This window comes from Dicentrarchus labrax, unplaced genomic scaffold (genome assembly GCF_905237075.1).
Source record: "Dicentrarchus labrax unplaced genomic scaffold, dlabrax2021, whole genome shotgun sequence".
NCBI lineage: Eukaryota > Metazoa > Chordata > Actinopteri > Moronidae > Dicentrarchus > Dicentrarchus labrax.
In genome coordinates, this window is record NW_026136722.1 from 4294295 (window position 1) to 4317286 (window position 22992).

General features: G+C 38.9%; 1 protein-coding gene and 1 long non-coding RNA gene across 5 annotated transcripts; both read left to right on the top strand.

Moving 5' to 3' along the window:
- Positions 1-1181: 1181 nt before the first annotated feature.
- On the top strand, positions 1182-6920 carry LOC127356879 (uncharacterized). Its single transcript, XR_007882074.1, has 4 exons — positions 1182-1523; positions 2024-2110; positions 2220-2285; positions 2387-6920. It is a non-coding gene; the product is annotated as an uncharacterized LOC127356879 (long non-coding RNA).
- Positions 6921-7775: 855 nt separating this feature from the next.
- On the top strand, positions 7776-22426 carry zc3h7ba (zinc finger CCCH-type containing 7Ba). 4 transcript variants are annotated; one of them, XM_051387492.1, is made up of 22 exons: positions 7776-8135; positions 8286-8354; positions 8489-8525; positions 8841-9038; positions 11315-11473; positions 12071-12151; positions 12426-12531; positions 12724-12821; positions 13625-14129; positions 14706-14767; positions 14857-14950; positions 15788-15949; positions 16600-16814; positions 17665-17765; positions 17893-18074; positions 18872-18957; positions 19354-19526; positions 19948-20053; positions 20237-20345; positions 20606-20742; positions 20868-21037; positions 21659-22426. In XM_051387492.1, exons 1-22 carry the CDS (start codon positions 8089-8091, stop codon positions 21831-21833), a joined length of 3072 nt encoding a protein of 1023 aa, XP_051243452.1. In that variant the 5' UTR covers positions 7776-8088; the 3' UTR covers positions 21834-22426. The 4 variants fall into 4 exon arrangements, with proteins under 4 accessions (XP_051243452.1, XP_051243448.1, XP_051243450.1 ...); XM_051387488.1 differs by having other exon boundaries at positions 7777-8135; positions 12664-12821; XM_051387490.1 differs by having other exon boundaries at positions 7777-8135; positions 12664-12821; positions 19357-19526.
- The last annotated feature ends 566 nt before the right edge of the window (positions 22427-22992 follow it).

The following is a 22992-nucleotide window of genomic DNA, read 5'->3' on the forward strand; positions in this document are numbered from 1 at the left end:
TGTCCAGCGGTGTAGTGCAGGGTATACGCAGATATACAGAGTATACCCACTTATTTTTCAGTCAGCACTCGGTATATACCCACTTCTAATGACACAGCTGTCCAATTTTCATGAGTGGAAAAGTAAGGAAAAGTAAGTTAAGTAATGAATAAGAAATACTCAAATGACTATGGTGTCCCAGGTAAAGACAGGTTAGTCTACAGTCAGGCTACATCCCATTAGACTAGGGCTCCCTTTCCTTTTTATAACAATCAAGGCTCTTACAAACACCTTTTCATCTCACATATTGGAATATTGTTGTGTGCAATGTATGCAAATTGTGACAATAAAAACATCATGTATGTAAACAACTGGTTAAGCTACCCAAACAGATAATATTATTAATAAATATATATTTCAATGTCACTTACAGGCAGCAGTTTTTAACACTACGTCTACTTCCTGTAATCAGCACCTCACTGGAACCTTTTGTTTGTGTTTTATACATTATACAATACAGCCAGCAACCAGTCATTTGCCTAAACTGGTACGGTTAGATTTTACATTTAGCATGTCAGTTAGTTGGGTAGCAGAAGATGATAACAACAGTGAACATGAAAACTACAAAGAATCCTGGTTCTTATTTCTGAAATGACACCCTGACATGAAATTCTCTGAACTTCTGTTCAAGCTGTCTGTTGTACCTTGGTTTTATTTCATAGAAATGTGTGCAGTTGTGATGGATTAAGGCTTTGCTCAGGTTCACTGAACCAAAGGCTGTTTTTTTACAATCCCAAAAGTCAAGTTTCAGAGAGACTCAAGATGTTTATTATTGCCAAACAAGTACAATTGTGTGAAGGCTGCTGCTTAAGGCTGCGGTCGGTACGTGGAGAGTAGCACGGACATTGGACACACAGTTAAACCACGGCTGCTGGTTGGGCATCTTCATTGCTGTTGTATCATCATCATCGCGCACATCCTTAATGAAGTTGGCGACGGCGTCCGTGAAGTCGCTGATATTTTCTACGGTCCTGAACGCCTCCCAGCCCACGTGATCAAAACACTCCTGCAGGGCGGCCTCCGATTGGTCAGACCCGCACTGTACGCTCTTCCGCCTCGGCCTATAGGTTGGGAGGAGGAGGACGGAGGAGGGCTCTGATTGGCCGAACGGCGGGCGGGAAGTGATCCACCATGTCTTCTGCTCGTGTGTTGAACTGGATGTGTTGGTGCAGTTTGGGTAATATGTACGTAAGATTGGCCCGGTTAAAGTGCCCGGTTACCCGACGTCGTGGTCTGGTTCCTCAGCAGTCAGCCAGGTTTCTGTGAGGAAGATCACGCTGCAGGTCTCGATGTCCGACCCGGCAGAGATCCGCGTCTGTAGCTCGCACAGGTTGTTTTCCAGAGACTGTATGTTGGCCAGTAACACGAGTGGGAGTTGGTGAGGACGCCTCTTCCTCAGCTGGACCTTAACCCCGACTCGGCTGCTTCGGGCCCCGTGACCACTAGAGGGGCCCCCAAGAGCAATTAACTTAAAAAAGAAAAAAGTAATTATTTTTTTTCCATGTGTGAGTGATGATGATTCATATATTATCAAATGTACATTCTTGTACAACCCCCCCCAGAAACCCAACAACACTGTGATGTTAACAGAGTGTAGTTTCCTACTGACTCTCGTTAGTAACGTGTGCAGGAGCTAGGAGCAGCTGAATGATGTCACAATAAAGGACTTACCTGTTACCTTCAGGGCAGGAAGAGGAAGAGAGAGGAAGAGGAGAAAAAACTGGATGGCTTTTTGGCTTCAAAACAAAGTTTTTGATAACAATGTTTGATAGTAAATGTTTAATAACTAACGGTAATTACAAACGCGGTGACGTTTGCTAGCAATATGGTTTTACATTAATGAATTAATTTAGTTAACTTATAGTTTGAGGTATGTTGTTTGCAATTGTTTGCTGCAGAGCACAGTAATTTATGTGAGTAAATAAACATATTCCTTTTACATCAACTCCCTATTGTGCTCATACGTTATATGAAACTTCCCCAGGAGCACTGTTAAAGTATTTAGGAGGAGGCACTGACTCAGCCCAGGGGCAATCCACCTCCTAAGTAGCAGCCAAGGCTGATGAATCAGGTGATCAAACACTGTCACCATATCTATTTAATTTCTAGTCAAATTATCTCATTAAGATATACTAATATAAGATCTAATCATATGACAAGGGACATGTTTTTCATCTCAGGTCCATCTCTATCCTCTGCTCCATCCACTGTGCCCACTGTCCTCTCTGCAACCTCAGCTGTACCTGGTAAGTTAACAACAAAACAGCTTTTATAATTGCTCAGTGTACTGCAAAATATTCTGAGATGAATAATTTTGTCCAAAAATATTATTTTAATTTCCCTATAGGTCCTTCATCTTTGGTCATCAAGATTGATGTGTCTTCTTCAGCATCCAGTTTGGAGCAGGGTTCAGCAGCTCCGCCAGTTGACCCAGCTGAGTCTTTCCTGTCAGACTCAGAAAGGACTGAACAGGTATTAAGAGGGCCACTGCCTATAAAGGACACATTCACATTCCCAAAAAGACACATGGCAGTAATAGAGGGCCCCAAAATCAAATTTTGCTTAGGGCCCCATGGAGGCTTGGGCCGGCCCTGGCCCCTGTGTTTCTTTTTCGGGTAATTTTGAGCCAGGATACAGAGTGAGGAAGTCTCCGCTGTGCTCTTCTCCCTGATGCTTAGAAGTATCTCTCTGCTGTAGGTGACCCTGGGGGTTTCTGTCATGTTGCTGCTGTCGTTTGCGACTGCGGTCAAGCCAGCCTACACATCGTGAACGACCCAGTTTTTTGCTGTACGTGATTATAGTAGCTTTACGGTAATAGCGTCTCAGAACTGGTTTCAAAATAAAAGCCCGTCAAAGTGTCAAATATGAGACTAATTACATATGATTTGGGATTCAATTTAAAAGGAAACGCCCTGTTATCAAAGAATAATTCCACTTCAGGGTTATAGTATACGACCCCATAGTGTGACCCAGTAAGTTTCAAGACATTCTGATAGATGTATATTTTTTAAACCCTATCCATGTAAAGATTTCTGATATACAACATGTTCTATGTATTATTAAGAGTTCTAGTTGTGACATCAAATTATAAATACTTATCTTTTGCATGCCTTTAAAAGCAATTTCAAAATTCTATCACTGGGTTAAAATCATTAGAAGTAGTTATTCCTGTTTTGATTTCACATTTTTCCTTTTGGCCCTATTCCTCTAGCAAGTGGGCGTCATTGCTGTTCACATGTCTCCTGGTTTAAATATTCTAACCATCAATATTTTTCTTTACATTGAAAGTTATTCTTTTCTCTTTGTATGATCACAGTGGAGGAGAATAGTACGGTCTTGCAAGTATAGGAATCCTAATTTTGATGACTAAGACAAAGTTCGGGGTCGCCTGAGCTCCATTACTCTACAGTCCAGCCCCATCTTTGCAGAAACCATTTCACCCCACCAGGAGTTCCATCATTGAACCTCTAGGCAGCGGTATAGGGTCCTCATCCATTAACTTCGGTTTACTACTTGATTGTTCTACTTCGATGGATACTGTAATACTTTTTTATTCAATTAACTTTGTACATTTTTATTTTTTCATACTCTTATACATACATGTGTCTGTTAAATACCCAACATGTATTTATTTTACAAATGTATTTTTTATTGTTTTGTACATTCACAACAAACTTTATAATAATATAAGCTTTACATTTTGAAATTAAATAGAATAAAAACAGCTGTAACCATATTGGAGTAACTACGTATTTAAATTTAGAGAATATGAAAAAGTGAAAATAATAAATATGTAAAAAAATAAATATAATAAAGATACATTTTCAAGTATCCAGTTTAGCGTTAGCTTTTTCAACATATACACATTTTTTTCTGTAAATACTTTAACTCGTTTGCCAAAGAGTATTACACCTGCTGTGTAATGGTTCAGAATGTAAATACTCTGTCCATGTTTACACTGGTTGGCAAAGAGATGGAAGAGGCCCTCCATAACCTAAATTAAAAAACATAGATAAAGACAGAAGAAGACAAAATAAATAGAGCGGATTACACAATAATCACAGGTTTAAATAAACAATGTAAAAATACAATCCTATTGGTATGGAAAGTTATTCTTTTTTTGTCAGAACTTGGAATTCTTTTCTCAATAAAGTCTACATAACAAGTTTATTTTTGATATTTTATTGTATTGTGGGTAATGTTGGAACAACCAAATACCTTGCCTGTCAGCCATCGGTGAGATCTCAGCGAGCACAGTTCGCTGTGATGGATCACAAAACTGTGACCTGGCTGTGTGAGGGCCGGGATCACTGCAGTTTCTGTGCTCTTCCTCTTCCACAGTGACTTTAGCATAAAAACAAATTTACACATTTTTAATACTTATATAGTCCCAATAATATCCCACATATTAATGATAAATTAAACAAAACTCTATATAATCAATCTCAAATACTGTAAGTTAAATTCCATTAACTTATGTAAAATGAGCTATGTCAACGTAACACCAGTCGAAAAAGCAGCAATACAAAATACCTGTAATATGGTACATCCTCAGGTAATGAACTCATCACTAAATATATATTCTAAATACATGCAAGGATGATATGCTCATAGGGCAATGACTGAAGTAATTTCTGTTGAATATTCAAATACAGTTTAAGAATACTGCTATCAGTCATGAAGATGAATCCTACCCGCTTTTCTTCCACTTCTGACATCTTCAGGTTGTCTTCCAAAGGGGGAGGTGAAAGTATCTGAGTACATGCTCTTTCCATCTCCTTGACTGATGGTTCATCATGGTTCACAAGGTGAACTATGAGGTTTGGTGTTTTTAATGTATTCTTCTCATGGAAGTCGTTGACTGTGGCCACTATGACGTCAGCACACAATGGTAGGGGCATGTTGAAGATTCCAGAGCTAATGTCTGGAATGGCGACTGACTTGAAATGGTGTTTTCAGACTTGTTTCAGTATATATAGTATATATGTGTATGGCTTTTTTAAAAACTGTTTTTTGCATTGTACAGTGCCTTTGGGGATGGATTCAGATTGAGTCGTGGGCCGACAGCATGAATTATTTTTGGACAGGGGAGATCACCAGCGCCTGTAACAATGGCCTCTCCCGTTTTTAATTTTCCAAACTTCCGAATGTGTAGGTCACTCTTGTATCCTTGGCCCTCCAGCTTTGCTTAATGCCAGTGCAAGCCCGCCTTTGTGTCGCAGGTCCTCATTTGCAGCATTGACAACAGCATCAACAACAAATGCTGTTAGATCGGCCTTCCAGACACATACTTCCATTTTTTGAGAAAGTTTAACTGAAAACCTCTTCACTTGTTGAACCGGAGCTGGTTTTTGTCTTGGAGACTGCAGCGGTGGTGGTGGTGATGCATCTTCCACCAAAGTGTCACTGTCTGCGACGACAGTTACCTCTCTATCAATCTGTAAACATGTTATGTATCAGGTTATATAAATATTTTTTCTTTTAGAAGTCTTGCTTTCTACCTTTTTGAGAATTTTTAACATACACAGAAATGTAATTCTTTGTTTAGCAATAAGCCATAATTTAGTTACAGCGGTACATTTACTATACCTTCTCCTTTGATTTTTGGAAGGTGAATGGCTTGCGGATTGGAGTTACATATGTCCCCCTCTTATTCTGTTGCCGTTCCTTCCATTTCTCAGCATCCACTCTGAATGTCTTCACAAATAAGTATACTATCCAAATTCATATGTAATTTGTCTCATATTTGACACTTTGACGGGGTTTTATTTTGAAACTATACATCAGAATGTCTTGATACTTACTGGGTCACACTACGGGGTCTACTTTGACGGGCTTTTATTTTGAAACCAGTTCTGAGACGCTATTACCGTAAAGCTACTATAATCACTTACAGCTAAAAACTGGGTCGGCTGGTGCTGGTGCTCGTAAGATATCAGCTGTTAATAAAGAGCCTCAAACACACCCACAGTGTGGCGCTCACGGTGTTTTAGGCTACCTGGCCACGTTCCCATCCCCCCCCCCCCACCACCTTATATGAGGTAGGTGTGTTGTGGGCGGGGCCGGAACCAGGAAATGAACACATGATTTGTTTGTGTCTTTTGAGACAAATAGTTAATTAAATTAATTAATTGTTTGTGATCAGGTTGTCTTTGTTAGGTCATATTCAGTTTATGTTAAGTTGTGTTTAGTTGACACATTTATGGGACCAGACCTTTATTGTGTATTTTGTAAATTCTTTAAAGGGACATTGTGTAGTGTTTTAAGTATTTTATTAGCTAAAATCAATGTCTTCCTTCATAAATGTGTCCTCATTGGTGTAAAATTACCTCTGCCAATGATCTGACTTATCCTATGTTTCTCTTCTGTATATACATTGGACGGGCAAGTCCGTGGAGGCTTCCATGTCGTTCCGCCATTTGGAAAAACTATAATCGCTGAGAGGGACATAAAGCACTAGTCTACCTGTCTAGCTAATCCACAACACGTTTTCGTTCAGAGCCAGTGTCACAGGACTGAAACCAGCTATAACAGAGAAGGAATCCTTGTCACCAAAAAAGGAAAAAGGGAATTAAAAAGGCATCGTGACCGTCAAATTCAAAAAACGAGGGTAAACATCGGGGTAGCTTTTCCCAGGTGGAAAGAGCTAATGAAGGAGAAAGACTTTCAAAGGGACGCTGAAGTTGCCTGCTTTCTCCTCGACAGGCAGGCTTCTTGGTACATAACGGCTACCGTAGTTGCAATACGCATTTGAAAACACGAGGCACTAGAGAGCACTATTCGTTTGAATGCAAAATACAATTTCACCGCTAGATGGGAGAAATTCCTACACAATGTCCCTTTAATTTGTGGGAAAATAAAAGCTGCTTTTTGAAAATTCACTTTTGTGCCGCCTATTATTTAATTATCTGAGTGGTTTGGGGTTTTATTCTTTTATATTTATTCCCATTTAAAGAGGTACTCCACCCTAAAACGTGTTTTTTGAGCTGTAAACTGAATGATATGACTACACTGTGATTAAACATTTTTTAAACTGTTTTTTCTCTATCCTCTTTGCTGCTGCAACATTGGAATTTCCCCATTGTGGGACAAATAAAGGAATATCTTTATAGAATTATCTTATCTTATCTTATCTTAAACACATCAATGCTGCTGTTAAAATTGACATCAAAATTTATGAAAATGTGCATTTTGCACCCTGGTATATTTCTGTGGTTGCTATGTAATTATTAAATGCTTTTAAAAAAGTCATAATTATGTTACAAAAAGAAACACATTGTCCCTAAAGTCAGGGGCCATGTATAAAAAGTATGGTTTATTTACAACAACAGGTCAAAGAAAGAAAAGGTATCCCATAAAGGACATCTATAATGCAGTTCGATTAAGATTTCAAAGCAAAGAGCTCCACCAGGTGTCTCAATGGCACATCCTCACATCATCATTATAACAGAAATATAACTTTTAATTATGCAGTTTATGTACAGACCATCAATAACACACACTGGTGAACAAATACAGGTATAACCCACATGTTTGAACATATACTATTGACTGAAGAGAGACACAGATGGGAGAGTACTCATCATATGTGCCACACTGACTATCAAACACATATGTTACAGACTAATGTAAAGTAGATAATGTTGTACATACTCCGGTACTGTAGGTGGCAGTAGGAAACTAAAAGTTGGTATTGCAGTCCACCAAGAAAAATGCAAAGAAGAAGAGTTGCATTTGGCAACTGGTTCAGGGATGGACTGGGTTGCTGGGAATCGAAAGTTAACCGGGGAGTGCGAAGTCAGATACGAAGCCTCGTCGGGTTTCTTCCTCTTCGGCTCGCTGTTTATCAGCACCAGCACGACCCTTCATATGCAGAGAGCTGTCAAGTCTGTACTCCCCTTTTGCTTGACACCACACGCTTTTAAACTTTGCTTGGGTTCAATGAACTTACTCCTTTCATCAGGTAGGTGTTTCTGAAGTTGGCCCAGTCGCACCATGACAGCCAGGGGAACACGCAAGGGTCGGGTCAGGGCATGAGGGGGGGTCTGCATGCTGGATGTTTGTGCATGTAATGAATGGACACGAACACATGCTCAGTGAGTGTGCTTTGTGACAAAGAGTTGGTTGTTTCTTGCTTTCTGCTTCTAGAGGAAGTGGGCGTGCAACAGCTACATTTCACCGTCAGCATAGCATTAGTCTGTCTTTTGCTACTTTACCCACTTGCGGTCTTCTTGTCTTCTTCCCAGTGACCGAGCGATGGATCCTGCCAGACGGAAACGCAAGGAGGAGATAAGCAAATCTCTGAACTTTATACAGTGAGATGGTTGTTTTTAAATCTGAGCACACCCTTGGTACAAAGTGAAACCTACCCTGGCCCTGAACTACTTATAATATTGATAACTGAGCTAACTCAGTACTTTTCTGAGCAAGTTTACGTCTTGTGTTCTAGGTCTTCCCTGGCTTATCCAGATCCTGAGGGCTACCAGGTACCAGCTGTTATTACAAACATAATGTTATGTCTGTCTCTTGCACTGTTGGTTACATGCATATTATAATCCACACTTGAGCATACGTTATTGTGTTTCTCCTTTACACTTCTCTGTCTTGTCTTCCTGTCATCTTTCCTCTTCATTCCTGGCTGCTTGTAAACTCAAGGACTGGGCAACTGTGTAGTGTCTGGAAAAAGTTGTGCTGCACATGGCAGATATCAACAACATAAATAACTTAGATCTGGGATCCAGAGCTTTTGAGACAAACCACCAGCATTACATATATGTTTTGTTTTTTTTTCCTCCTCCCAGGACTTCCTGACCCAGTTAGTGTGCAACCTACTCGAGGAGGGCAATGCTTTGTTCCGAGACAGAGAGTGGGAGCAGGCGGTGAGAGAGTTCAGTGAAGGCTTGAATGTCTCCCACTACGCTACAGCAGAGGCTCTCCAGATCCCAGAGGCTTTGCTGGAGAGCCTGTATGTCAACCGGGCTGCTGCCTACCACAGTATGGTGAGACACATTTGGTCCTGTGTGTTTCTGAGACTTGCCCCGCATATTTGCAACCGATTGTTTCAGTGAGGCTCTCAGAAAGACACTTGTGAATAGGGTTGTGACAAACACTTCTGCACACCCAAATCTGATGTGTGTATGAGTCAGTCAGCTGTGATGCCAGATAAAAGTAGATCAACCCATTATAATTACTGGTCATATTTCAACCTCCCTCTACGGTTAATCTTTAATATCCAGTAGGTGGTTAGTCCACTACAGGTTGTGCTATCTTTGAGAGACCCAAACATGAATATGTTTGAATATATACATTATATGTAATGTATATTATGATAATTCATATCTAAAATGAACTTTTTGTGTTTTTCTCAATTCAAAATATTTGCCTGTTTTACTGCTGTTTATACATCATAGATGTTTTTTATAGTACCATTTAGTTGTGCTTTTCATTTGGGATCACTTGTATAATGACTCCTTTGTCAGTCTGAACAGGGTTTCACACTACCTGCGTGGGTTAATAAAAACAACTGGTCCATCATTTTGGTCCTGTAATAGAAACGTAAATGAGTCTGAAACAGACCTCGTCTTAAGCAGAAGAATTGTGTTTATTAAGCTGCAGCAGGGCACAGCCAACAAACCTAATAAAATGCAGCCAGTTTCACTCAGCATATACTATAGGTTTATTTTATTTATATCAATATACCAAAATGAATCATTAATCTTAGACCACAAATCCCACAAAAGGAACCGAAAGCTCACAAACGACGAGTAGAACTGGCAGCTGCGTTCCATGTTAAGGTGCATTTGCATCAAACAGGATACGAGCAAACCAAGTTGTCTTGAGACTCAACTGAACTTGAACAAGGAAATTACTCATGTGTATATACACCTTTTGTACAGATGATGACTCTTACTGACTAGACAATGTCTGGTGACTACAGTAACTTAAGTATACAGGCACATCACGTCTGAAACCCATTCTTTACCCATCGTCTTTTCTTGTCCGGAAACATTCTTCCCTGGTCCCCCTGACCTGAACTAACCCAGCAACCCCACAAAACTCCTCCACTCTGTATCTTTCTTCCAGGGCATATTCTGTTCATATTCATATCACAGATACGTATTCTTTCCACAGTTGAGTTACATTTTCCCCCATAACACATTACAATACATCTATAAGTGCTGTTATTGAGTCATTTATTATTTTGTGTGTGGGTGGGGGGTGTTAGCATAGTAATTGTAAGCATATTAGCAAATTGACATTAGCATTTAGCTCAAAGCACTACTGTGCCTAAGTACAGCCACACAGAGCCACTAGTGTAAGCTAGCTGTAGACTCTTTGTCTTGTTTTCCGGTGAGAGATAGTTTTGGATTTTAGCAAATTTATGATGGCAATTTGGCATTTGAGCATTTTATACACTGAATGTGAATGAGTAAACAATAATGCACACATTAATTTAGAAAAAGAAATGGTTGTAAGCGGTAAAATCAGGCTGGTGATCGTTCCATCACACCAAGCCCAATCAGACTTTATTTGTTGAACACTTTTCATATACACCAAAATGTAACACAATAAACACACACAATATATAAGAAAATAGCAATTAAAAAAAAAAAGCTGTAATAGAAAAAGAAAACAATTACCAGTAATTCCATTTAATTAATACCTTAATTAAATGTAAGGTTAAAAAAAAAAAGAATAACTTAACATTCCTGCAATGGCTACTTTAGTAAAGAAATACAGTTATGTTGAAGGTAAATATGTAAAAATTAAATGTCTGGTTTTATCCATAATGTGTTTAGCTGATATTCCTTAAAAACAAATATCAAATTCAGTTAACTGCTGGAATTGGGAAAACCTGAATTTTTGGCTTGCAACAGTCAGCAGCAGTCTCTGATGTCTTGTAGGTGGAAAATAAGGCAAAAAGGAAAAGAAATACAGTTTTACACGTAAAAACACAGTGCATAGTTATCTGTGAATCAAATTACAGAAGTCAGTTTAAACATCAGAATCATAAATAAATAGACTATAAGGGGCTGTGCCTTGATATATAGCATTGTGTATATATAGTCTTCATCTAAACTGGACTTGAAAATGAAGAAGATAATTCAAACTGTTAATATAACTGTGTAATATTGAATCATATTGAATTTTATTTTTATACTAATATAAACCTTTGTGCATAAAATTAAAGTAATTTAGTTACACGTTATTTGTGGGCTGAGCTTGAGTTCATTTGAATTCTTTCCTTTACTTTCATCTCTCATTTTTTCCGCAGGGCGAGTATGATCAAGGCGTGAAGGACTGCGACAAAGCTCTGAAAGTGTGTAAGGAAAGCTGCAAGGCCCTCTACAGGAAGGCACTTTGTTTGAAGGAGCTTGGAAAGTACAGGGAGGCCTACAACTGCACCACGGATTGTCTGCTCATCACTCGTCTGGTAAAGGCAGGACAGAAGGAAGAAAATGCTGTCAGAATGGGCGTAAATGTAAACCAGTGTGTAGGATTTAGTACCATCTAGCAGTGTAGTTACAGACAGCAACTCTGTTTCTTCACCCTACTCTTCCAAGCACGAAGGAGAAACTACAGTGGATTGGTGAAATGCTCCAGTTCCAGTGTGTAACATTTGGGAGGATCTATTGGCAGAAATGCAATATAATTTGCAGAAATCTATATTTTTGTTTGTATATAATCACCTAAAAATATGAATCATTACGTTTTTGTTACTCAGAAATGAGCCTTTTATATCTGCAGACGTCGCTGGGCATCATGTTTCTACAGTAGCCCAGAATGGATTAACCAAACACGCTCTAGAGAAGGCTGTTTGCATTTTTCGCGAGCCACTGTACTTTCTGTATCTACACGACTATATATCACAAGATACTACACACTGGACCTCTTTTAAAATGTCCCTTTTAAGCGTTGGTTACATGAAAAGTAAATGCAAGATGATTAATCAAGTTTAATTGTTTTTGTGGATCAGTTCCAAGATACATTGTATTGATTTGGTTTGTTTTTTATGTTTAACTGTTGATAGGACAAGCAGGTGAATGAGCTCGCGCAGGAGCTGGCCGTCCATCTGGGACTAAAAAATCGTAAACCTTATGTCAGCGCAAAGGTTAGTAAAAGTATTATTAAGGATTTTCTCCGTCTTCAGATCTGTCATGGCGGTCTATCTATATATGGATAAAATCTTATATCACAGTGTAAGTAATTTTATAATGCGATATCAACATATACATCATAAATTTGTATATTTATAGGGAAATACATTTGGATAATAAATTAATATTTTTTGTTATTCTGTAAATACCTATATAAATGCACATTTGACCTTATTTGGTCCTGAGTTTGTTACTCTCATATCCAGTCTGTTACTTTGTATTTTCCAGGAAGGAGCGCTTATCGCAAGAGATGCCACAAATGGAAAAATGACTACTGAAGGCATCAAGGCAAATTTAGGAAATGGTATGAATCCTCTGAGTGGCCTTGCACCAGGTGTGTATTTTTGACTTTGAATTGATCAGAATCGTACTGCATTAACAATACAGGCAGCGTGTGTGTTTTCATGATTAAATTCTTTAAAAAACAATCAAAAGTATATATAAATCCCCTCCTGCCTCCCTTCAGTCAGCTTTCCGAGCATGCCACAGTCCTGCATACCCTCCACAAGTCCTGTCTCCTCCACAGTACCCGACATAGCAGACACTTTGGAGGACTGTGAGCTGATGGGCGAGGACATAGACATCCTGCTTGACTGCTTCCCTAATGAGCAGGGGCTGACTCAGGTAAAGTCTGTGTTTGTGCTCCGTTTCTCCTTGCAGACCAGTAAAATATAATGAAATTAAGGTGTTCTTGCTTGTTGAAGATTACTAAGATGGAAGATCTGGAAGAGCATGTAATAATACACTGATATTATAACAGCATGAAGTTTGAAAATGAAACCTAGACATCATGAAACAGTGCATTAGTTTCCAGAAGGAAAAGAGGCCAGACTCTTAAAAGAAGAACAAGGTTGTAAAATGTCCTTTAAAGCTGTTTTCATTGATTTTTCTTTTTGCCACTAAGCTGTCTTAACAATATTAGTACAGTGGATGGAAACAAGCATTTATTCACATTTTCTTTTGCCAATTTACTTGTAATTTCGGTTAAAATGTGCAATACATTTGTATGGAAACATGGCGTGACATTGTTTGTCTGCCTTTTAGTGCTGCTCAGGTAGTGTACAGTGTGTTTATTAGAGCTTTCCCAATAGAAACAGTACTGATATAAGTTTGTGGGCCATTAAAAACCAAAAGAATAAGCTAAGAAAATCCAAAAACCTCTGCAGAGCTTTTTCCAGCTATTGTCAGCCAACATTGGTGGCTGTGGCTCAGGAGGTAAAGCAGGTTGCTGCATGTCAAAGTGTCCTTAAGCAAGATACTCTCGATCAGTGTATGAATGTGTGGGAATAGGTGACTGTGTCATGTAGTGTAAAGAGCCTTGAGTGGTTCGAAGACTAGAAAGACGCTATGTAAGTGCAGTGTGTAAGTGTAGTTATTTACATTCTGTCGCATTTCTTCTCTCAAGTTTCTTTCTCCATGTTTTCCAGACCCAAATCCAGGCAGCCTTTTCAGTCCCCAGCAAGAAATCCACTTGCACACGCACAGTTCCTTCTGTCCTGCCCGCCCCAACACCCCAGCTACCCCCGGCCTTCTTCAGCTCGACCGTCAGCCAACTCAACTCCCTGGACTCCTTTTCAGGTGGTGGGCACAGCACCACGACTGTGACACTGGATGCCCTAGATGACCTCTCGACCTCTGGAATTGGAGGTGGTGCCCCAAACTTAGCACGGACCTCTGTTGCCTTGGATGCTCAGGATGGCCTTGATTCCTTGGATGACTTCTTGGATACGAATCCAAGTGACGCTGCTACTGAGAACGAGTCCAAAACAGAACTGGACACAGGGGAGAAGTCCCTTGGTATGACATCTGTGAACCAGCTTGACTCCCTTGATGCACTGGACCGGTTTCCCTCTGTGAAAGATGCAGCTGCTTTGCCACCAATCTCCTTTGGGGCAGCAGGCCTGGACTTGCGTCCTGATTTCAGCTTAACTGGTAATTATGATGCATTGGTGACTTATTATATTATTGGCAAAGCAGGAGGCTTGTCCTTTTTAAAACAATATAACGGTTAGTAGATGCTGAAATGAGCAAGATGGCTTTGACCCACAGCAGTGGTTCTCAGCCTATTTTGCTTTGTGGCCTCTCTAAATGAAGCAATGTCTGTTTTGTTTTTTTGTTCTCACATTGTTTCATGTAAAAGACTTTAATTACTTTAGAAATATATCTTGTATTTCTTGGGTTAGTGCCCCAAAGAAGTGGAAATATGTAGTATTTAAAGTATTTACAAGAAAAAAACATTTTCACAAAACATGTTGTCAAAGTTGAGGAGGGCAGAAAACACTTTGCTTACATGTCATGGCTCATATACAAAGCTAGTTAAATTTATGCTTACAAAATAAATGTATGATACAGGTACAAATGAGAATACACAAAATACAGCAAAACGAGCAACCAATTTTCTTTTCTTTTTAAAAAAAAAAAAAGACCATACTAGTGTTTGTACATGTTTTATCCCATTTACTACAATGTGTGTACACACCATACTTATTTTCTTTCATTGCTCCTCAGGTAACACATGCTCTCACAGTACTGCAGCTCCAGTAACGTGGTCTCCAAAGAATAACAACAAAGTAAGACTGGTTATCTGGCTTGTGTTACCTGCTCTATTTTTTGTTTTGTTATTGTTAACTGAAATATTTTTCCTACTGTTGCAACAAAGGAGAAGACTAACCAAGCACAGGTTGCGTTCTCTAATCCCCTGTCCTCCACCCATGAGTTCCTGCAGGCCTGCTCCGCCTGTTTCCCTCGGACAGGTAGGTTAACAGTCCAGCCCTGTCTCAACCTAACTGTAGTGGAGCAAGTAATCATAATGATCGTGCTGCTGGTGATTATCTTACTGTCCAGACAGGATCATAACCTTCAATATTCCCTGTTTTGAGCATTTGAGAACTTTTATCTGAGTCCTGAAGCCCTTCTTTTAAAGTTGCAGAAAGGACAGGACGCCAAGCAAAAATGCAAAAATCTGTTCAGGATACCTCAGTGGAGATAAGAAAACATGTATTACATGGTGCAAATGCCCATTTTGTTGACCACACCATTGACAGTAGCAGCTCAATTGGCAAAAGTTCAATAATATGGAGTCTTATTGAGAAATGAGCCTACTTCTCACTTGATTTATTAGTTTAGTAAACAGTTTATGGTCTCAATTGCTAGTTTCAAGCCTTCTTCCATAAAGCATGATGTTCATTTAGTAAATTATGGTCCCATTTAGAGTAAAATAGATGATTAAAGCTGGATATCCTTTAGGGCGTTGCTACCTTCTGATTGGCAAGTCACTCTCAGTAAATCTGTCCAGCACAGTGCACGAAGCTCAGATCAAACAGTCAAGCTTAAACTTCGTTCAGAAACATACTTAAATGTACTGTTTATCTGTAATACGAGAATGTGTGTTACAGTACGTCACCGCCTCTGGCTCCGTCATGGTGACAGCCATAATGCCGAACTTGAGGCTTCAAAACCATTCTTCACAAACCAATGGGTGATATCACGATGGGTTCACACTTGATCTTCACAAATGTGCGCATTAAAAAACAGAACATCCAGTCCCGCCTTTTTATTCTATTGAATATATTAAACTGTTTTGTTTTCAGGTCAAGGGATATATTCTTTTGTACACAAGCCAGATCTGGTCCACAGCTGCAAGCGAGACATTCTGCTATGTAGACGAAAGACAGGTCATCCTTCTGAGTGGACCAGAGTGCGGAAGCTTCCATCCTGGACTTCCTTCACTGGGCCGTTTGTACTCTGCAAGGGTAAGGATCTCCAAATGAAATGAATGATTTATATCAGGATCTCCTCTGTTGGTTTTCATTGTTCATTGCTCTTTATTGTAGTTAAACTGATTTGCGTAGTGCACGTATCATGACATCATAGCGTGCTTGGTGTGTGCCTCTGGGCGGTTGAAAAAATATATACATAATGACAGGACGTTTGTATAAAACACTAATATCGGTTGTCAGATCGAAACAATAAGACTGAACTTGATAACAACAGTCAACAGTGATGGACAACATTTCAATATATTAGACATAGCTGCGTATATATACAGTATTATACATATATAAAGAATAAATACAAAACTGGAAAGGGTTAATGAAATGCCGAAATAGTTTGCCTGCTTACCTGGTAAAGTCCATGTAGGATAAAAACAGGTGTAGTTTTCACTAAAAGACATGAAGCACATTTGACATGGCAGATCCAGTCACTTAGAGCTAGGCAAATAAAAACAAAAGAGCAGATGTGAGAGACTCTTTTGAATCAGCGTTGTCTTCCTTTTAACCATGTGACAATTGTGTTAGGGAAGGCACTTTTGATTTACTATCATCACAAATTCTTCATATGACTTGGGAGTCTCGGGTAAGTGACATGTGACACAAGTTTTTTGTTTTTTTTCTCACATCAGAGGTGCTGAAGTCCAAAGATTTGGGCCTGTGTAAGTACGGCGAGAACTGCACGTTTGCCTACAACCAGCTGGAGATTGACGTTTGGACAGAAGAGAAGAAGGGGAAGCTGGACAGAAACCTGCTATTTGAAACAGAAGCTGACAAACTGGACCCTGTAAACAGCATCATACGTCTTCTACAGGAACACAAGGGCGTGTTTATTTTCCTCTGTCAGGTTAGTGGGCTTGTACAGTGTATATAATAATTATTATTTCACAAACATGGGTTCAAATCTGTGGGTCATGTCTGTTTTAATTTTTTTTAAATATTATGTACATTTATTAATTATGGATTTGTCAAATTACTATAGTGCTGTATCCTATAATACTTTAAATTGTGTTATCTATCATTTATTTATGTACTCAGGTTTCTCTTAAATTATGGATGGCTAAAGATATTCTAAAATAGATAAATAGAATAAATTAATAGAAATACTGAATACTGAAAATAATACAGAAATACACTACAGTTACAACAATCCAACTGTGACTGGAAATGCTGCACATTAAAAAAGATTACAGTAACCTCAATGTAAAGCATTGCTTTACAGTAGATAGGTTAGGACTGACCTCCTTAACATACAGAGGCAAAAAAAAAAGTCAGAGTAGAAATACAGACTTAAGTATATTTAGATGTATAGAAATAACATTATTATTGATTTAATTATTTTTGTTTATAGATGTCCCAAATTGTTTATAATTTATTAATTATTTTATTTATTTATTTGGATACCAATATGTTTTTTCTTCTATATGTAACTGTCACTGAGCACAAACTCCAGTCCCAATTGTACTGTATATTGAGTTGCCGGTGTTGTTTTATCCTTGAGGCGTGCATGTTAACACTAATCCTCATATGCCTGTCTGTCTTTTGAACATTTACACTGCATTTGTTTTGTGTCATAATAGTTATTCATTGGTATTAATTTGTTAAGACAATCATTCTAATCTCCAAACACATCTGTCTTTCTTCCTTTCGTCTTTTTTTGGTTTGTTCTTTTTGTTTTTGTCTTTCTGTCTCTGTAGGAATGCTATGACAGTAAACCTAGACTCATCAGTAAGCGCTCCAAAGACAACCATACCATCTGCTCTAACTTGGATGCTCGCCACACATTCGAAGCCAATAAGTGAGCGCGTTTACAACATACATGTAAACCTGATCTTACCCTTGCTCATTTCACTCTAACTCTTTAACTCTCATTGTCTTTCTGTCTCTCTCTTAAATACTTTGATTTCTGCCACTGTGCCCATCAGGTGCTTAGCATTCGTGGTGAGGACCCACAGTGTAAACTACAGTAAGGTCCGTCCGCTGGGTGTCCTGTGCCACTTGGATTTGTGCCGCCAAGCCATCCGGTACGGCTGCCTGAGAGAGGACAGCTGCCATTTCGCCCACTCCCCCCTAGAGCTCAAAACCTGGAGAGTGCAGCGAGACACAGGTGCAGTCTGTTAGACACATGCAGTAGAAATAATACAACTAAGAGCATTTTAATTGTATTTGTTCACTTGGGGAGAAAAATTAAAACACTGAAGAGGTGTAAGCTACAGATGATGGTGTTTTGGTTCCCTCTCACTGCTCCCCAAACAGCAGAGAGACAATTAGCAACTAGCTGATAGACATTTTGGAGCATTTAGTAGCTCAAGAGCAAGATATTTCCCTTAGGATGGAGACCAAAGCAGAACTAAAAGGAGAGTGAATGTTGGTGGACAGAAACATGATTCTTACGGCAGCTTACAAGGCTGATAAAGCCTTGTCAGTGTGGTCAATGCTAACACTTTTCTCCCATCCTAAATGACTGCTGTTACTGACAGTGGCTAGGTTACATATATATTAAGTTGAATGACAGCTCTTCTGACATTTTGAACCAATGTATTTTTCCATCATAGAAATTCCATCTAAAACAACATGTTAATGGCTGAATAACGATGTCTCTTAAATTGTATGTGCATATAATATTGGAATTATATTATTATTATTGACATCGGCATTATATATTGGCCATCGGTTGCCCTGCTCTCTAAATATCGGCAATGAAAAATCCATTGGTCGACCACTGAAATCTATTAATGCTATTAATACTGCAGTAGGGTATTTTTATGTTGATCAGAGTTATTAAATCCAAAAAGATAATAAATTCAGAGTATTCTGAGTAGAAACCAGAATAAACGTGTGTGTGTGTGTGTGTGTGTGTGTGTGTGTGTGTGTGTGTGTGTGTGTGTGTGTGTGTGTTCACAGGTATTAGCCCCGAAGAGATTGTGAAAGTATCCACAAACTATTATGAGAAGCAGGAGCTGAACTCAAGCAAGCAGAAAGGCAATAGAGTAAGATTCTTATTTATTTATTTATTGAAAAAACACAATGTTTCTTCGGTATATAGACCAACCTGTCACAGCTTTTTGTTGGTCAAATGTTCTTATTTTTCTAAATGTATTGAATCCACATGTTGAAGCAGTGACACCACCTTAGCACTGGACTTTTTAATGTCTTTAATTTAAGTTTTCACATTGTGTAATGTACAGAGCTTTTGATTTAAGGACATACTTATCATAAATATTAATTATATGTACATGTGCAATTTCATAATTAGTTTAATTATTGACTAACTTCGGTTATTCGATATAGAGATTACTGTATAGTTGATTTTGGCAGATGAAAGATGAAGAAGAAGTGTTGTGAAATTGCTATCACTCTTATCTTTGTTGTCATATCATTTTAAGCAGCTGTCTTCTGGAGGTGGTGGGAGCAAACCAAGAGGGGGAGGATCTGGAGGAGGAGCCGGGAAGAGTCCGAACATGAAGATGAAGTTTGTCTGCGCTCAGTGCTGGTGGGGCGGCCTGATCAGTGAACCAGACAAAGCCCTCAAGTACTGCACTGCCAAGGCCAGGCATGCGTGAGTACAAAATAATATATTTGCATAGTTCCTATACAACTCTGGAAAATGGGATATTGTATTTAATAGGGCAAGATGTCTAATATCAACAACACTCATGCATGGTGTTGTTTAGAGACCAAGAGGTAAAAAGAGAGAAATACACCGAAGTTGATGGTGATTGATGATTGATGATCTGGTCTTTAGCACAGAGACAGTAAGAGGTCTCACTCTGCCACTATTTCCCAGTACCATAAACCTCCACACAGTCATCCCCTTCTTCTTTGTATTAGACTATACTATTTGTTATTATTATTATTCCTTTTGATAGCTGTTAATAGTTTTTATATAGTCCAATACTGTGCAGATATAGAGTCTAGTTATCTGTCTGGGCACTGTCTCATTTTAGACTTCTGTCTTCCTCTTGTGTCACAATCTTCAGGTGGACTAAAGACAGATGGTTACTGCTGGTCAGGTCCTCGGAGAAAAGTAAATGGGTTCAGGTCCGACCGCTGCCACATGCCAAGAACTTCCCCATGCAGTATGATGTAGGTGTGCTTCTCCTGCGTTCATGCACTTTAATACAACAAGTAGTTTCAGTGGTTCACTTCCACAGGTTGGGCTTTCCAAATGAAATTATTTTGCACATTGGTGCTAATTATGGTATCTCTTGAAAGTTTGTACTGCACGTTGTGATCTGTGTTTAACAGTGTTACATTTTATCCTGGCAGATATGTACCCAGATTTTGTCGAAAAGGAAATGTAACTACACTGGGAAATGCACCTTTGCTCATAGCCAAGAGGAGAAGGAGATGTGGATGTATATGAAGAATAATGACTGTGAGTAGTTAAAATAGTACTTTTAAAAGAGTACTGCACTGATTTAGCATTGCACTCCTATAATGTTGTCAGATTCATGATGGACAGTTTAAAAAAAAAAAGATAAAAACTGATGCAACAGAATTAGAGATATGTAATAATACTCCCCATCACTTTTAAACACACTAGAGTTCCCCTTTAAATCAATGCAATACTGGTTCCAGAAAATAAAGGGTCAAATAATCGTTTGGTCTATAAAATGTCTGTATTTGTGTCCATAGTGCGGGACATGCAGCAGATGTATGACATTTGGCTGAAATCAACTACCCACAACCGCCAAGCAGATGGAGCCGTGCTCACCCAACCTGTCCCAGAAGAGAAAGACATCGTCATGCCAACTGACTTTGCTGAACCGATGGTAAGTTCATTAAAGTCAAAGACCAAAAACAGTTCCACTGGCACAAAGTAAAACTTACACATGTTGTGTTACCTGACTGTGTATCTGTAAGAAGAAGCTGATGATTTGTTATTTTTGTTTTTTAGAGTGGCTACCACTGCCGCCTATGTGGTAAACACAGTAACGGTGAGCGACAGTGGCAACAGCACATCTCCTCTGAGAAGCACAAGGACCGAGTGTTCAGCTGTGAGGGAGAGGACGAAGCTCTGACGTGGAGCTACCGTTTCCCTGGCGAACGCTTTGAACTCTGCTCCAAGTGAGACCCTTTCCTGGATTTCATGTTTCTGGATTCAGTCAGTGTAAAAAAAAAAACAACTCTGTTCAGCATTGGAGTGTTGTTCATTTGAATCACACGACCAGTTTGGGGAGACATGGCCACAAAACAAAAAAACAAATGGCGTATCTTAACACCCCCTAAAAATCAAATTTCTGCTGACCACCTTGCAGCAGCGAGGTACTCCTGGGTGTGTAAGTGCACTGTGACATCATTGTTGGGTGTAGTTACAGGTGCAACCGAGCAGCAACTTTGTAGCCGTCAGTATTTAGCACATCTGTATAGACTTTTTTCATAGCAGCCAACTTGTCTAATTAAGGTTCAGTTCCATTTAGGTCAAACAGAGTCAGGGTGCTGCTATTGTGCGTGGCTTACTGGAAAGACTCTACTACACTAAATGGAACAGAGCCTTAATTGGTATCATCGGTAACACCTATGTTTAACCTACTATTTCATGTCAAAATGTGAAAAACATTATTACTCCAGGGAGAACTAAATTATTTGATTGAGAATTAACAACACAAAGATATTTACAGTGAGCACTTGTTGTTATGTGAAAATATAAAAACTGATTAAACATATTGTGTTGTTAATGTTCGACAGGTGGGAGGGCGGCTGTCCTGAAGGTGTGAGCTGTGACTATGCACACAGCCCAGAGGAGCTGCAGGAGTGGATTGAGAGACGGGATTTCCTGCGACACAAGCTGGCCAAAGCCAGGGAGGACATGCTCATCATGCCTGATGAGTTTGACTTTGGGAAATACAACTTTCTACTTTAGGACTGAGTAGATTTTCTTTTTTTTTCTTTTTATTTGCGAGCCATTTTGGAACTGCCAAACTAGCATTTCAAAACCAAAATCAGCAGGTGATGTGATTAAACTATCAGTGAGTAGAAATTTACCAGTAGATCACTTGAAATATGAAGCATGTGTATTTCTCACACATGCCATATACTCTTTTAGTTACTCTAATTTGGTATGTGGGACATCTTCAGAGCTACTTGTATTGCCTGTTCAGCTAAAACATCATTAAAAAAGTACTTAGTCCTGTGAAACTAAAGCCCATGTTGGTGCCACCCAAAAAACACAGCAGATACAAACCCTCTTCATCACAAAATATTCATAATGGGTTCATATTTAACCATAAATGCAGCTTTTTGTGTCCGCTGACCCATGTGACATTCACACAAAGTTTGGGTTGTTTTCTCTTTTTTTTTTTCTTCTTTATGTCTGATGTCCAAAGACTCAACTGTGCATTAAAGTACTCCTCACCAAACGATTTCTAAATGTCTCAACTTTTAACACAAATAAAAATGCACATGTTCAGTTCTGATATGTCCTTAAGCAAAGACACGTGCTTTTGATGGTTTGAATTGACTTTGTGTATTTTTATTTGGAGCATATGTGTCTAATTCTGGCTCATATTATTTTCATCATCAGAGAAGGGTGTTGACATATTGGCCAAGTATTATTATAAGACTAATAGTTTTGTTCATTGTTTAACTAAATGAGAAGTAAACCTGGGAACTTCTAAAAAGTATACACAGGTAAATGAAAACTCAGCCGTTTATCAGGTAATGTACTTGCTGTTCATGTTAATGGTAAGAATGTGTTTCTACATTTGTGAATGGAAGTGTGTAATGTGCCAAATGCTGTGTTTGGAAAAAGAAAAAGCTCAATAAAAATAGGTTAAAAACAATAAAGAAAACTCTTAAACAACAATGACAATAATAAATTCCCAGTGTTAAGAGATATTATAGAAGAATACTAATAAAAAGCTTGGGGTATTTGGGTTTGACATCAATCTCAGAAACCTGAGCAGCATTTGGTAAACTGGTTGAATGTAAATTACTAAAGTACTGTACTTGGGGACAGATAGGTATTACTTCCTATTTAACATACATAAAAAACATGAGTTCATGATTCATTATTATGGAAC

Coding starts and splice junctions, on each gene's coding strand:
- zc3h7ba (XM_051387488.1), top strand. CDS start 8,089: ATGCTGGATGTTTGTGCATGTAATGAATGGACACGAACACATGCTCA. Junction 14,951..15,787: donor CGCCTGTTTCCCTCGGACAG/GTAGGTTAACAG, acceptor TTTTGTTTTCAG/GTCAAGGGATATATTCTTTT. Junction 21,038..21,658: donor CGCTTTGAACTCTGCTCCAA/GTGAGACCCTTT, acceptor AATGTTCGACAG/GTGGGAGGGCGGCTGTCCTG.